Genomic DNA, 17,263 nt, shown 5'->3' on the forward strand with positions numbered 1-17,263 from the left:
TTACAAATCCTGTGACTTGATACTGCATCAGGCTCGTGACATTTAAGATAATACAAGTATTTCACAGCACAAAAGCAAATCATGTAATTTAGCTTGCCTCAACAAGCATTGCCTCAGCAGGGGTCTCTAATTCAGCACAGACAAAAGATTTTATGAAGTTCTCAATATAAATGCACAGAATACTCTTGGCACAGAAAATACCTTTCCCAGAGCCTGTACAATAGTCAGTTGTGGAACAGTAAATGCAATCAGGAGCTGAAATCTGTGGTGGATGGGGGCAGAGTGAGTCACGTGGGTTCAGGTATGAAACCTGGATCAAAAGTAGGCACTCAAATGTTGACAGGAGCTAATGAGTGTGCTTGTATGTGATTGTGTTACAGCTCCATGTCAGCCTCTGATCACCTTCACACACATTAGCCAGCTTACCCCTGTCCCCCTTGGGATGTGCTCTGCAATAGCTCACTCTCACAACAGGGGAGATGGGAAAGCAAGAAGCTCAGAGCCTGCAGATTCCATGGTTTGAAGAAGCAGCAGCATCCCTGTAGGTGTCCATGCACACTGGAGCTGGGCAAACATTGTTTTTCAAGGTTGCTCTCGCCTTGCAGCCCTTTGGGTCAGCCTGGCTCTGAGCAAGGAGTGGTTTGGAGTTGGAGCCTCAATTCTCCACAGGTTCTGAGGGACCCCCAGGCTGGAGCTACACCTGCAGTGGGTTCCTGCAGCTGCTGCTCTCAGGAATGAGGCTTTTCCAGCAGCACAGGGATCCCAAGTGGGCCAGGAAAGTGGGGTGGGTGCTTCACCACTCTCATCCTCCAGGGTACTTTAAAACCTCATTGGGAAGGTTTTTGGGTATTCAAAGGCACAACCAATCTCCAGGTTCATTCTACTTTGCCACAACTTGGGATTTATAATCCAGCTTGTCCTGAAAGGCAGTTTGGGTTACAAAAATATTCTGTTGTGCTCACAGTTAGATACAAAAGCCAGTGTTGTAATGAATGTCCTGATGGTTTACAGGGAGTCTTTACAGGGCTGGAGCAGGAATAGAAGCATTCCCTTTCTTGTGAGCACCAGGAACTTCTGAGGAATTATTTTGAATGATACATGCCAATATAGCTAGCAGTAATTAGATCAAGCTACAAAAGTGTGAAAAATTGGGTTAAATATTAGATAAACTTCCTGGTAATAAGATATAGTGGGCTGTGGCATAGCCTGCCTGTGGAAGCAGTTTTGCATGCAGTTTTAGAGCTCAATTAATATATTTCTGTGTTGGCAGAGAAGGCCTACTCTTTTGATAATCTGATAGAGCATCTCTAATTCTTTCACCTTGGGTATATTAATACTGCACATAATTAAAATCGGTTCATGATAAATTAACTAATTTGCCCTTAGAGTGATCAAAGACCCTTTTGCCCTCAGGGTTTGTAGTAGCTGCTGTTCCCCCCCTCCCCACCTCCATTTTAATCATCAGTCTGAAATGTTTATTGGAAAAAGAAAAATTTCCAGGAATTAGGCTCTGAAAGTCCCCAGCTCCTGCAGCTAGTGAAGTGTAAGGATGCCCTCTGCTGAGCGTGGGCTCAGGAGTTTTGGGTTGGAAGCAGAATTGTCCCTTGCTGGGTACAGAAAGCATTGGCTGAGCAAGCTGGATGTCAGGTCAAAGTTCACTCATTCTGATGTGTATCATGAATTGAACCTGAAGCACAACCTGCAGGTATTGGAGGAAGTGTGGAAACTGTAAATAATTTACTCACTGGAATTTAAAAACCCCAAGAGCTCAAGCATCACCTTTCTGCAGAAAGGTGTAGCACCTCTCTACTTCTGCAATCCACTAAGCTGGCCATGGTGAGAAATATATTCAGTGATGCTGGAACACTGATGCTGAGAGGTTCTAAATGCATTAGAACAGTAATGTGATAAAAATACATCACTGCTCCTCCTGAGAGCTTTTTTAGTCCTTCTAATGATGGTCAAGAGGAACACAATAATAAGGCAGTCATAAATATGACATGCATGAGTAGGTTAATCTACTTTCAAGTATTTCTTTGAAGTTTTCTCTGTGCTGTGTAGTGAAGTCTGCCAAAAAGCTTGTGGAACAGTTCACAGAAAGTTGAGAAATGTGTGGATCCATTAGCCAAGTGAACTCTTCAAGAGGAATACCATGTCACTTGCTTCATTTCTGAAAAGATTTGAGAATTCAGAAAAACCACGAACAGCGATGGAGAGCTAATCCTGTGCTGCCAGTTTAAATCAGATCAAAATTTCCTATTTCTTTCATCTCAGTTAAGGCCAAGTCAGGACTTATGTTGGTCTCAAGCTGTTGGAGGAGGTTCAGCACCATCTGAGCTCCCTCTCCAGTCTCCTCTCTTTAGCATGCAGAGAGAGTATCAGAGAGGTCACTGCCCACCTGAAACTCAGCTGTGTGTGCCATGAAAAGCAGCAGTATTTTGGTGAGGCAAGTGGTGAGGGTTTGTCATTGAATTAACCATATAAATAATTCAGCATACCTGAGGAAATTTGGAGGATGACAAGCTCTGAAATATATATTAAAACCCACAGTACTGAATTCTAATTAAAATTTATGGTAATAGCAGAATTTTCTTTTACAGAAGGTACTTGTTTTCTAACTCTGGTTTTAATCAGCTGAGTCTAATGCAAACAAATGATTCTGTAACAATTTACTTCATATATAACAGTACAAATGGCTGGGGAACAAGGTTTTGTACCTGAGGAACAACCCCAGGCACAAATGTCACTTGTGTCACTTCTTTGTCCAGTGACTGAGCACTGGAGCAGGGTGCCCCGTGAGGCTGTGGAGTTTCCATCCTTGAAGACATTTCAAAAGCTGTGTGGGCAGCCTGGGCAACCAGCATTGGTAGCCTTGCTTGAGCAGGGAGCCAGAGGTCTTTGCCAGTCTTAGCCATTCTGTATAATAGTCCAGAGAGCAAATTAGGCAAACATGGGCTAAAAGCAGATATATTCTGACCGTAACTGTACTCTCTCATGCATGGAGGCAGAGATTTCAGAGCAGCACAGTCACTAAGAGCAGCAGCTGTGGATGTGAGCAGCCCAGGGGTGTCTAAGCCTTTGATACTGAGCAGCAGTGCCCAGGGCCTGGCTGTGTGTGCTGAACAGACCCAGAGCTCACTGCTGCTGTTGCAACAAGCTGGATCAGCTAGTTCACATGAGGTGAAAATATCCTAAATCCTGAATCTTGCCATCTGAGGATAAATTACTACAGGGGAATATAGCCATATAATAATGTTAGAAAAAGCAAATTGTGTTATGCTCTATGCCTGTCTTTTCTAAATATTGTTTTAAGATGCATCTGAGAACATCGGAGTCGTACTTGACAGACCTGCAGCAAAACCTTCTTTCATGGAAGGAATCACAGGCAGGTTTTTCCCTGCTGTTGAATGGAGATGTTTGCAGCCTCCCAGGTCCTGAACTGGCAATTCAGAGCAGTTTGATTGCCTGCTTGATTGTTTGTGAGATAACGGTGAGATTGGCAGTGGCAGGGTAATTTACTGAAGATTGCAATGTCAGACAATATCCAAGGGGGCTCGTGGGCATAAAGAAGTGATTCACATGACAGACAGGAGCCTGAGGGATTGATATGCCCATTCCAAGTTCATGGTGCCATCACAAGTGTTTGGCTACAGCATCCCATAATCAGCTGCATGATGAGGTCATTACAGGCAGAACTTCTGCTCACCTCTATTACCAGCTGTGGCCAAAATATGATGCCGCTCAAACAGGTAAATGTAAATTTGTCAGAAGGAGTAATTTATATCCTGTGGTTTGCCTCTGTTATTTCTGGTGTGTTGAGAGGGTTTCCATGCCTGGTGGTCATCTGAGAACTGGGTGGGCTAAGCAGTGGGCAAAGCTGTTTGTAGTTGTAGAGGTCTCACAGACTGGGGGAGAAGCTGATGAATTCTCAGAGCTTAATAGGAAAACTGCCTTGAGTTATACCCCAAAGCTAATGATGTCCTCAGAATGATTATATAAAGTGGGGAGAAAATTAGATGTAGCAAAACAGAAAGATCCTGCAGCCTTGTTGGAGAGAATTGTAAGATGAATGGAGCTCTTAATGTGAATAGGCGAGTGACCTTAAAGCAACATATAGCTCTCACAACAAGGTAGTTTGTCTGACTTAAATCTCCTTAGAGGCCTGAATGAAACATTGTCAGCATAACTTGGCAATTTTGTTTTTAAATCAGGTCAGGCACACTCATTTCAGGCGACGAAATGGGTTGGAAATGAAAAGCTAATTGTAAAATAAGAACATTTTTCTGTAGTTTTAGATTGGTTTTTTTTCCTTTAGGTTGTTGTTTTTCAGTTTTCCAGTTATCACTTTGCTGGTCTGTTGTCCCCTGGAAAATCCTGAAAATGCATGAGTCATGATCTTACCCTAAGGTACTTTTGTCTGCTTCCATACTGGAATGCTCTCTCTTGTGTCTGATTTTGAATGTAGGCCCAGGCCATATTTGTATTCAAAAATCAGATTGATACACCTTGGGAAGTGTTACAGAATAAGTAGATTGCACATTGAACTCCTGATTCTTGCCAGAGTAGATAAACAAATGTTTCTAAATTGTTTGAGATGATAATATTTCAAAGCAAATGGTTCATAATTTCTAAATCATAGTAGAGCTCCATTGAGAGAACATTTTTCAGTTAAATAATGATAACAAATGAAGAGATGATGATAGAATTGTTTCTGTATGTGCTAAAATTGTTATTTATCTAAGTATACAGATTGATCTCTCCCTTGATTCCCTTTTAATTTCTGGTGTTAAAATTCTCTTTTTTTCTTAAAAATGCATCTTAACAAATACTCTTGATAGATAACCTCATCTGTAATATGATGACTGAACCCACCAATTTTGTGACTGATCCATCCTTGCCAAGCATGCACACAAGTTGTGAGCCAGGTATCCATGGGAGGTGGGAGTTCCAGCAGCCCTTCCCTGGGAACTGCCAAAATGGCTTCAGTGTAATTTGTGTTTTACCTAGGTAATGATAGCTTTGTCATCCCCATCTCCTCTCAGCTCCTCAAACAGAACAAATAAAACCAAACAGCATAATTCTCAAGACAGAAAAAAAAAAAAAGTAAAAACAGCCAAACAAGAAAATAACTTAAACAGAAATCCTTTATTGCTTCCACTTCCTTCTGCCTAATTTCAGCCCTTGACAGATTTCTTGGGACTTATCCTCATCTAACCCTGATTTACATTAATTGTAGTGGTTTTTAAGGAGTGTGCTCAGATCCCCCATCCTCATGGCACTGTTGGCTGAATTACCAGGTTTGGGGCAGGGGGATGCTATGAAAGGTGAACTTGAACCATTTTTCCCAGTGCCTTTAGCTTTCCATGGGTATTACTTCTCCACAGCTCCGTGCTGGATCTCAGTGGTGCCTGTTACCTTTCAGATGGCCTGGTGGACTGCCTGGACCCTGACTGCTGCCTGCAGGCCACCTGCCAGAACAGCCTGCTGTGCCGGGGCTCGCGGGACCCGCTGGACATCATCCAGCAGAGCCACGCCGCCGCTCCCGCCGTCCGCTCCTTCTACGACCGCATCAAGCTGCTCGTGGGGAAGGACAGCACCCACATCATCCCTGGGGAGAACCCCTTCAACAGCAGGTGAGACAAACCCTTCCTCAGCAGGTGAGTAACCCTTCCAACAGCAGGTGAGTAACCTCTTCAGCAGCAGGTGAGACAGCCCCTTCAGCAGCAGGGAGCAGCTGGCAACGTGACACCTGTCTTGGTTTGAAAAGCCAGGTGTCTGCTAAGGAAGGCAGGAGCCTCCCCTGAAATGGAAAATGTAACCCCCCCCCGAATTGGTATAATTTTGAAATTAAAAGGCTCTCAGGCCTTATAATTTCAAAATTATACCAATTTAATACCAAAATTATACTAATTTAATTTCCTATGGGAATAGGAATAACAGTTCCTTGCTAGGAAAATTAAAAATACAAATGTAACAGTACAAACAACAAACAAACCACTGACAGTGTCAGAGCAGGTCCTGCCCCCTGTGTGTCAGGGTGGTGGCACAGTCCCATCCCAGGGGGCCTCAGGGTGGTGGCACAGTCCCATCCCAGGGTGGCTCAGGGTGGTGGCACAGTCCCATCCCAGGGGGGCTCAGGGTGGTGGCACAGTCCCATCCCAGGGGGGCTCAGCCCTCCTGCAGTGCCAGCTGTGGTTCTGCTGGAGCAGGGATCCTGCACAAGGGGGGAGTTTTCCTCTGGAGCTCCAGGGCTGCTGGAGATGGGCCTGCTCTCCTCTGGGAATGCAGGGCAGGAGAAAGCTGCTCCTCTGGGAATGCAGTGGGCAAAGGCTGCTGTGCTGTTCCAAACCTCAGATTGTATCCAGGTAGGAATGCTTGGCTCCTCCCCCTGGGCAGAGCATCTCCCCATGGGATGATGGAATTTGATCAGCCCTGCAGGGACACTCAGTGGCCATGGACAGAAGTTAATTAATAATTAATGGCCCATGGACAGCAGAGATCTCCTGGAGAGAGGATTGGCTGCCGGAGAGATAAAGAAAACTGCCCAATGAACAGGAGATAACTGCCCCACCCCTAACAGATAGGAACAGAATACACACCCCCATTTCCAACCTAAGACACACCAGATCAGTGCATTGCATGGGAAAATTTCTGCCAGTGATTCTGTTTGTGGTTTAACAGGAGCTGCTGCTTGCAGGTGCTGCATCTTAGGTATTGATCACACTGAGGCCACACTGGTGCAGTTTATGATGTGGCCTCTATTTTATAACAGAGTTTTTTAGCATTTCAACAGTCTGGCAATGCCCAGAAGAAGGTTTCTTCCACTGAGTAGGAGCTTCTAAGGTTTATATTTTATGAAGACTGCAGTCTAGAGAAAGGGAAAACACTTGCTAGTTTCTACTTCATTTTTAATGTAGTGCCATTAGCACAAATTTCAATAATGGAATAGTATTTCAAATAATTTTTTAAATCCATTGATTTATGCAGTTTTATTATTTATTCCTTTCGTAAAAACATTTTACTTGTAGTATCGATCCACCTGACTATGTTTTCTTTTTCTTCTTGTTTTTTTTCTTTTTCTTTGTGTGTTTTCTAAGACTATTAATTATATATTCGCAATGAATCTAAAAGCCAGCACATTATTAATTAAAATTTGATGCCATTGTATGCTCAAAAGGAGATTGGTATTTATCAATATTATATAAATAGGTCTCCATGGAAAGATGCTAAGAAATTCATGAGTATATTATTTATGTTCATATCACCAAAGTTAAAACTGAAGGGCTTCATTTGAGATAACCCCCAAAGGATTGCACTTCATTACAGGAAGTTTCTCAGGCAGGATCCCATTACAGGCTTAGTGGGTGATGTAAAGCATGTCCCTAAATATTTGTCAGTGAATAGAGGATCATAATGTTTCTGGATACACCAGGCAGGTCCCCATTGTACTCACCCCTATGCTGCACACAATCATTTCCATATTCCATCAGGAAACCCCTCTTGGATCCTACCCTATGCAATATAGATTTTATGCTGTACTATAAAATATTCCATGAATACACACGTGGAGTTGTTAAAAAAATAGAAAAAAATTGTTTTGCTTTCACCTTTTTTAATCTGTAAGTGTTTAAGGTCAGGTTGGACAGGGATTGGAGCAGCCTGATCTAGTGGAAAATGACCCTGCCCATGGCAGGAGGTTGGACCAAAATGATCTTTAAAGTCCCTTCAAACCCATTCTATGATTCTATGAATTACAATCTTAAAAACTAAACAGGAGCTGAGAAGTTCAATCCTGAGGCTCCATTTAAAAAAAAAAAAAAACAACTCATTGAAAACTTTAGATTTTTTTTTTAATGTTCCTCATGGTAGGACTCTTAGTTCTGTTTTATTCATCTGAGCTACACTGTAAATTTTAACATGTCTTTGCAAATGACCTATTAATGATGTTAAAATTGGCCTTCACCATTAAGTTTTGAAGGTACTTCTGATAATTCTATGGCTCAGCTGCTATTTTTGGTACCAATTTCAGGCAAATCTAATGTATAGTGTCAAATTGTAAGTTTTAGCACTGATGAGTTTGTCTTTTAAAAGTGCCACAAAGTTGAACTCCCAACTTTTCCATATCCTGAACTGCCATAGTCTCGAAAAGTAGCTCCTGTGTTTGTAATCTGTTTGCTCAGCTCAGTCTGTCATTCCATTGAAAGACATGAAAAAGTGGGACAAAATAATGGTTTGGGCTTTTTTTTTTTTCCAGTCTTAGTTTAAGAAAAGAAAGTTATTTCCTACTACAAAGGAATAAATAACAAAATTTATTGATTGCTAAAATAGGTAAATCTCAATGATTTTTTTCTGTGCAAAAACAAGATTAAGGGAAGTTTTCAGGGGAAAAAAAAAGCTTAGTGTTTTTACACATTTAAAATCCTTGGTAAAAAAAATGTATAATTCCTGTATCAGTTCAATTTTTCCATTACACTTTTAAAAGATTACCAAAGAAAAGTGATTGTATGTGTGACTATTAGTCAAAACATTGCTTCTTATAAATCCATATTTTAGCTACATTTTAGCTTATTCTAATATCTGTTGTGTTCCTTATTTAAAATTTTAGAAATAAAAAGGAATATTACTGACCAAAATATTTTATTCAAATTATTTCCTAAAATATTAAAATTGAAGGTAGAAAAAATTAAGTCATGGGCATTATTAGTTTTCTTCTGCCATCTGACAATTTCTTTCTAAATCTACTTTCTGCACAGTTTCCATAGAGGAGCTTAAGTGACTTTTTCCCTGCAACTATTTCTGTGTGTTTGTCACATAAAACAATTCAAGCAAAATGAATTATCTTGGTCCAGTGTGTTCCCAAGCAGATTTTTCTCAACAGGATTCAATTTCTTTTAAATTCCATATTCTGTCACAAAATGTTGATTTAACAAATTAAAAATTGACCTGACAGGTCAAGAAGCACTTGAAAGTCCTAAAAGAAAAATAACAGAAATGGCACATTTTTATTAATTAGATTTTTTTTAATGTAATACTGAAGAAAATATTGCACTCTGTTTGGAATGAAAATATGAGGAAATAGCTGTTAAATAGCCAGTATAATACAGTTAGAAATGTTCCTCACATCCCTGAACAGAGTGGGCAGGAAAGAGCTGCAAAGCATCCCTGGAGTGACTGATGGAAGGAGCTGTCCTGTGCCAGGAGCCCTCCCAGAGCCCAGCACTGTTTGTCAGTGTCCAGCCAAGCTCAGCCCAGGTTAATCCCCCAGTCCAGCTCAGACGTGCCTGGCTCAAGGTGCTGAGCTCTGGGAGCAGCCCCAGTCCTGCTGGGAAGGGCTCTTCATCCCCCTTCTGCCAGCAGAGCAGAGCTGGGGGCTCATGATGGAGGCACAGGCTGGTGAATATATAAATCTTTTCACCCATGACTACAGCAAAGAGCAGTTTTACAATCCCTGAGATTGTGGGTTAAGAGGAGTTCACCCTCTCCCTGTTTTCACCTTCTCCAATTTTCACGTTTCCAGTGTAGCAATGGAAGCCATCTACAAAGAGCTTTTCTTTTCCATTACCCTTTTACCACACAGCTTCCCCCTCCCCAATCTGCTTCTCTCAGGGCTCAGGGAAGATGGAAGGGAAAGGAGCCAGGGGCTGGGAACTCCTCTCCAGCTGGGAGCAGCAGCACTTTGTTCCTGCTGTGCACTTAGCAGCAGCAGAGCAATTGCCAAAGAGAAAAAACTGACTGTGCCTCTTAGAGGAATAGCTCATCTTCATCTCCCTTAGCTTAAACAAAGCTGCTTATCCTGCTGGCCAAAGAAACTCATTGTCTTGCCTGTGTGTAAAGCTGGACTTCAAACCAAATCCTCCTCTTGGCAAAGTGCAAGCAAGGGTTCCAAACCAGGCTGGAATGCAGGGTACAGGTGTCAGTCACTCCCTAAGATGAGGGAATCTGAACCTTGATGTGAAGAACTGGTGATACAAAGCAGAGGTGTGGCACTGCACCCCGTTTGTCCAGTGTGTTAGGGATCCACAGGAGTGGTGTTGTACCCTGCAGGGAGGTTTTGGAGTTTCAGTGTGGCTGCAGGGGCACAGCTTTGGCCTGGCTGAATGGGAGCGAGCTTTGTATTCTGCAAAGCCTCCTTAGACAATGAGGCAAGCCCTTGTTAGGCAAGAAAAGCACTGGCTGCCATTCTGTGTGCACTTCTCACTGCATAAAGAAGCATTTTCTTGATTTAGGTGCTGGGAAATATTGTGGTCCTTCAGTATTCTAAGAACCTTTGGAGTAAACTGTATTTAGAGTAAATGAGGTACAGGTGTTCCACTACTTCACTTGTAAATGACATCACCTCGCTTTTGTGATTAGCTTTAATACCTTTAATTCTCTTTCTTTTCCAGTCTTGTGTCTCTCATAAGAGGCCAAGTGGTGACTACAGATGGGACTCCTCTAGTTGGGGTCAACGTGTCGTTTGTCAAGTATCCAAAGTACGGCTACACCATCACTCGCCAGGATGGCACGTGAGTGTCCCTGCTCCAGTGAGCCCCTGTGTGCTCTGCAGTGTCTTTGCTGATTAACAGATGGTGTGATCTAATGGAACCATGTGGTACCAGGCATTGCCTTCCTCCCAGGGCAAAGAGCTATTAAGTAAACACAAAAAGTCATTTTTCACACGGCATTTTGAATACTAACTGCATGTAAATACGAGCAGGCTGACTTCTGGTAATGACGTGTTAGCAGGCAGACTCCTTTCAAATAAATTGCTCTGTATCTATGAAAACATTTGTGGGCTACAGCAATATCCAGCTGAGACAAGAAATATTTTATTTTAAAATGCAGAGCAGGCTAACACTTCTAGGAAAAAAAGAAAGCATCATTATAGAATAGTATATTTTGTTAAAATTTCCCTTCTGCTTCTCTTTGCTTTTGAAGATACACTCTCTTTTGAGTTTCTTCAGGGTAGAATGTAATCAAAAGCTTCTAATTGAATATATTTAGACAATTTCCTGCTGTGCAAAAAAGTGCTTTTTCCCCCTTGTATCAGCTTATTTGAAATGCACACAAATTCAGATAAACAAAAGTCATTGTGTCATGGTTTATCTGGTTTACTGGCTGTGGTAACTAAAACAGTTTATCTGACACAGGCATTGTAAACATTTGCCATTTTATCTTGGTTTTGCATAAAAACAATGGAATTCATATAATTCATAGGAGTCAACTGAACTATAGGGAGTATTTAAGTTCCATACTTTCCAGAATATTAATCTGTTATAATAAAAGTGTAACGTTGATTTCAGTGGTTTAAAATTGCAGTAAATGGTGAGCTGAACTATATTTAAATCTGCATAGATTATTGATGTCTTTGAGTAATTTGTTACGTTGCCAGCATTTACATAAAACAACTGATACCTGTTTCTGTTGTCAGAACAACCTGGACGCATTTCTCATTTAAGCCAGGTTTGAAATGCCTGCAGAGCTCCACATTACTGCTGTGATTGTGTAGGGGGTTGGGAGTAAACACCTAATTTCTCTGAAAAATGATAGATCAGTTATCTTGGGGACAGGAATTCTTATTTGTAGAATACTTCTCATTACTATTCTCTTACTGCCATGTGTCCCATTCTATGTTTGATGGACAGGATCTTTTAGGAAAGGGATAATTCAGTGTCCTGCTCAGAATGCACTTGGCTTCTCTGCTGTTTCTCTATAAAGGTGACTTGTAATAATAAATGTGGTGGTTTGTTTGTTGGGTATTTTTAAAATTATTTAATACAGAATCTATAGTTTTATCGGAATGAGCTTTGTCCAAGTGCCTTCAAATCATTGCTTGTCTTGGCTGGTTTTCAGCAGTTTAGTTGCCAGAGGTTCACATCCCATTATTGATCATTGGAACCATGACATGTAAAGCATAATCATGGTCTGCTCACTCTCCCCACCTCCAGTGGTGTGGGGAGAGAATCACAAGGGTAAAAGTAAGAAAAATCTTGCATTGAGATAAAAACAATTTAATAACTGGCATAATAATTATAAAAGCTGTAGTAAAAAGGAAAATAACAGAAAGATAAGTTAATTCCCAGCCAGGTTGTGAGCAGCTTTTCCCCTAGTTTATATAATGGCAATTATATATCACTGTATATTACTATATCACTGTATGATCTGGGATATCCCTCGGTTCAGTTGGAGTCAGCTCTCCCAGCTGTGTCCCCTCCTGGCTCTCATTCTGCTCCCTGGTGGGATGGGGTCAGGAGGAGGAAAGGCCCTGACTCTGTGTAAGCATTGCTCTGCTACAATAAAAGCACCCCCATGTTACCAACATTATATCCTGAATCCAAGACTCAGCACTTCGCCAGCTCCTAGGAAGAAAATTAACTCTATCCCAGCCAAAACCAGACAAATTCCCATCACTGTTGGTATGCCTCTGTAGCTGTCTCATTAGCCAGGAATGTGATTACTGGAATTACTCAGTCTTGTCACTTCTAAAGGCCACACTTTTCTAGGTTTGACTTGGTTGCAAATGGTGGAGCATCCCTGACGCTGCACTTTGAACGGGCCCCGTTCCTGAGCCAGGAGAGGACAGTGTGGCTGCCCTGGAACAGCTTCTATGCCATGGACACACTTGTGATGAAGACAGAGGAGAACTCCATTCCCAGCTGTGATCTCAGTGGGTTTGTCCGTCCTGACCCAGTCATCATTTCATCACCACTTTCAACTTTCTTTAGTGACGCTCCCAGCCGCAATCCCATTGTGCCAGAAACCCAGGTAAGAGCAGTGTGAGTGAACGGGGTGGAGAAATCAGTGGGCAGGTGACAGTTCTGATCCAAGCACAGGGCCACCATGTGTCCCCTGCAATTGCCACAGCAAGTGTCTCTGCAGAGCTGCGTTTGTTCTCACAGGTACCAGGTTTTCTGCTGAGGGCTGCAGGAGATATCCCAGGTTTATGTCACCCAGACACATTTATCTTTGATCACCTGGCACCCTCCCATTATCATACAACATATCAAGTATATCTGTGTATTTCAGTTGCCAGCTTAGGTGTCTCAAGAGAATTTTGCCAAGGCTTGGCATGTGGTGCTGACCACAGACTGTTTCCTTATTTCTTACTTAGGACAAGGGCAAACTCTATTGGTGCTATTTTTTCCCTGCTGTATTCAGTTAGTGGAAGTTGTGGGTTCCTATCATATTTCTTATTTCCTTGCATATAACTTGCAGTAAAAACTGTTTGTGCTTATTTGCCCTTTTGCCAGCAGTGGGCTCTTAAAAAGATGTGTACACAGACACCAAATAAATCCTTGTCAGAAATGTCAGCTGAACTGTGTTGGTTTGAGGACATCCACTCCCAGTAAGAGAAAGACATAAGTTCATAAGAATACACAAAGTGATACATTTAAAAACAAAACTATTAATGTAAAGTGTTTGATCTCTTTCCTTCCCAGGTTCTTCATGAAGAAATTGAGATCCCTGGCTCTAGTATAAAGCTCAGCTACCTGAGCTCCCGCACTGCTGGATACAAATCCTTACTGAAGATCATCATGACTCAGACTCTGGTGCCACTCAATCTGATCAAAGTTCATTTGATGGTAGCAGTAGAAGGGCATTTGTTCCAAAAATCATTTCAGGCATCTCCCAACTTGGCATATACATTTATCTGGGACAAAACAGATGCCTATGGTCAGAAGGTTTATGGGTTGTCAGATGCTGTAGGTAAGTCAGCACATACAAGCTCCAAGACTTTCCAAGTAACACCTATAATTCTAAATAAGAAAACTGCAAACTTCCTTTCAGAGGAGCACATGTAGACTGAACAGTTCTTGTCTCCCTGACACAATTTATCTTTATATTACAGTTCTTTTACACATTCAAGATCATGTTCAGAGGGTCAGAACTCCTTCAATGTTCCTGGGTTTCCTGCTCAGTACCTGACTTAGAAGGTTTAGACCAGGCAGTAGGACAAACTGGCAACAGGAACTTAGGGGAAACCTAATCCATCATTATAATTTTATTTTCTTTAGTTATAAAATGATCCTCATGCTGGACTGGCTGGCAGTCTGCAGTGCATTTGGGTTTTCACACATACCCTTATTGTAGTCTCTTGTGGTATAACACATTTGAAATGAAAATTCTGTTCCTCTAATGCTGTTCTGTCTTGTAGTTCTACAGCTATTTTTAGTTAGTTTGGTTCTAGTGGGTGGGAAGAAGAGTGATCATCGTAATATTTTTCAGTTTTCATTGACTGTCTGAATAATTTTAATACAACAGTGTTAAAAATGAGCATCAGAGCTGTGCCAGTGTAGAAAGAGCACAGGTTTTTTTCTTTTTAAATCTTAATTTTTTTCTATATTTCCCAAATTCTTCTTTGCCATAATTTTTCTTTCTTCTGTTATTGCATGGGATATTGCTTTCCTGTGTAATGCTTACAGTGTAATTGTGCTTAAATGCACACAAAGTTTTCACTGCCCTTTGGTACATAGTATGTAAAATGAATATACTAAATAAATGCTGTGAACATCTGGCAAATTAAGAATTTATCTTGTCCGGCTATCTGATATTTTTAATTATTTAATAAAATTTTACTATATTTTAAAAATTTTATTCTCACTCTCCTCTCAGCAAACCCATCACTTCCCAATGTGAGCTATTAAAATAGAAGTGATCAGATCCCTGCAGAGTACATGTGAATGAAGCTTCAAATTTGTGTCTAGTCAAAGATCTGAATATAATATTGTAGAATAAAAGTGAGGAATATAATCTCTCCATCTCCTTGAGGGGGCTGGGGGACTGGAATACTCGATGACTTGAATGTGCTCTGGACATATAATTCAGTGTTTGTTCAGCAAGTATATTAGATTTTATTTCATTTCAGTGTCTGTGGGGTTTGAATATGAGACTTGCCCCAGTCTCATTTTATGGGAGAAGAGGACAGCACTGCTGCAAGGATTTGAACTGGATCCCTCAAACTTAGGAGGATGGTCTCTGGATAAACATCATGTACTTAATGTCAAGAGTGGTGAGTTAGTTCATTCCATGTGTTTGCTGTCCTACATGGAGTTTTTATTTGCATTATACTTGCAATTTCTCCACTCTTTTTATTCCATCTTTAGCTCGCTAAAGTCTGAGGCATATTTCAGTTGTCAGAAAATTTCTGTAGAATTTTAACACATTTTTTACTGTTCCGGACAGGCTGAATTTCTTAAAGTCCTAATCTTTATCCTCTATTCTGTTTTTCATTTATTCCCCTGTAATATCTTTCTGTCTTCCCTGGTTTTCTCTTGTTAACCACATCTGGTTTTGGTTCCTTTTGCTTGACCTCCTTTTCCCCCTAACCTGAGATGGAGCTTACAAGGAGTACGAGTCTGGGACGAGATACTGAGTCTCCTTTGCCTTTCCCATTAGTCACCTGTTTGTTTTTTCCTCACTTTTTTTTGTCTTCCCATATGCTGAGCTGAGCCTTTGTGATCTCTGTATTTCACCAACAACTCTTTGGGAGCTGAATGCTCAGCATACATTTTATTTGTTCCCTGCAAAGTGTCATTTGCAGCCTTCCTGCTGCTCATTACCAAATAACAAAATGTATTTTTGCTTAATAAATCCAAAGTATTGTTCAGAATTGGCAAGGTTATTTGAACTCACTTCCAGTGCTGGGCAGTGGATCCACATTTGGGTAGTACTTGCCAACAGAGAGTGTTGCCACCAGTGGGGAGCCAGTTATGTTAGGATCATACAACTTCATTCCCACAAGAACATGAGGCTGAAAGTTTCCAGCCAGATTTCCACCGTTTTTGATTACTCAGAATATGGTCACACTGTCAGAAAATCCCCTCCCTTCTTGGAGCAGGGGTCTGCTCTTTGAACAAATATTTTGAAGATAAATCCTATTTTGAAGTCTAATAGAGATCTGTACCACCAGCTTCCCTCTTGCCTTTTATCATTGATCCTTAGCAGCCCTTCTGGGAGTTTGATCTTTCTCCTATCTTTTCATTTTCTGAGCTATCATTTTCTCTGGTTCCTCCATTTCTCATTTTTCATTTTCCATTAAAAAAGTGTGAAAGACTGAGAGGTGGAAAGAGAACAGTAAGGTTGGCAGAGAATTCCAAACAAAACATGATACAGGAAACTGGAGTGAGACACAAATAAGGAACTGCTCTTCTCCACCCACTCAGAAACCTAAACCACAGTCCCAGGTCAGAGCTGTGTGGCAGGGTTTTCTTTCATAATGAATACCAAAGGACTGTGAGTGTAGGTTTGGGTCTGTGGGTGTGTATGTGTGTGGGTTTTAACACTGAATCTTCATTACACCTTTATTTTTACTACTGCAAAATCCTCCCGCTCTTTTTGCACCATTGAAAAACCGAACGCCAGAGTCATTTCAATGAGCAGTCCTTAACAGCAGCTGTTGAAAAGAAAACAGCCTCAAGTCCCCTGCAATGAACAGTGGTAATAACCACTTCTTCTCCTCTCTGTCCTTAGGTATATTGCACAAAGGCAACGGAGAAAATCAGTTTCTCACTCAGCAGCCAGCTGTGATAACCAGCATTATGGGGAACGGGCGCCGCAGAAGCATTTCCTGTCCCAGCTGCAATGGCCTGGCAGAAGGAAATAAGCTCTTGGCCCCTGTGGCACTGGCAGTGGGTATTGATGGAAGTCTCTTTGTTGGGGATTTTAACTATATCCGGCGTATCTTCCCCTCCAGGAACGTCACCAGCATACTGGAGCTGAGGTAAGGCTTCACCTCAGCACTTCGCTTCTGGAGCCCGTGCTCGAATCAGCCTTTACCATTACTTCTTATAATTTTGAAAAACATTGTCACTTTCAACCTATTTAAATTCCAGTGGAGAAATGGGGCACAGAAATGAATAGTTCCAAGTCTGTAACTTACCTGAGCAGTGACTAAAGTGAAGGACTTAAAAGTAGAAATTAGCTTGTACAGGAAGTACAAAACATCTCTTTCTGTCTCATTAGTGAGCACTGATTCTGTCCTCCCCCAGTGCATCTTTTGGTTTTGTTTGAAAATTCTAGAACTGACTGCCCTTAGGTACTGAGCCACAGTGACAGGCAAAGGTGTAACAATCTCATGAGGTCAGAGGGAAGCTTCTCCTGACAGTGGTTTTGAGATCCACTTTCACATTTCTTCCCCATGCTTGTGAGTCTATTTCTGTAGGTTGACAAGTGCATTTCAGCTTGACAGACAGATTCATTTTGCATCATCAGAACTCTTTTTAAGATTTTTACTCTTTCCCCCTGTCCCGTGCCCTGCTCCAACCTTAAGATTTGATCACTTAGT

General features: G+C 41.5%; 1 protein-coding gene across 13 annotated transcripts in view; it reads left to right on the forward strand.

Annotated features, from left to right (window-relative positions):
- TENM2 (teneurin transmembrane protein 2) overlaps positions 1-17,263 on the forward strand; it is a 612,765-nt gene that overhangs the window by 563,792 nt on the left and 31,710 nt on the right. For all 13 annotated transcript variants that reach the window (XM_059860582.1, XM_059860584.1, XM_059860583.1 and 10 more), the window contains 6 exons: positions 5,423-5,633; positions 10,386-10,505; positions 12,483-12,744; positions 13,419-13,686; positions 14,846-14,989; positions 16,450-16,699. In XM_059860582.1, the coding sequence (XP_059716565.1) occupies positions 5,423-5,633; positions 10,386-10,505; positions 12,483-12,744; positions 13,419-13,686; positions 14,846-14,989; positions 16,450-16,699 (1,255 nt within the window). The remainder of the gene's footprint in view (positions 1-5,422; positions 5,634-10,385; positions 10,506-12,482; positions 12,745-13,418; positions 13,687-14,845; positions 14,990-16,449; positions 16,700-17,263) is intronic.

Source organism: Haemorhous mexicanus, chromosome 15, assembly GCF_027477595.1.
Source record: "Haemorhous mexicanus isolate bHaeMex1 chromosome 15, bHaeMex1.pri, whole genome shotgun sequence".
In the NCBI taxonomy this organism is placed as follows: Eukaryota; Metazoa; Chordata; class Aves; order Passeriformes; family Fringillidae; genus Haemorhous; species Haemorhous mexicanus.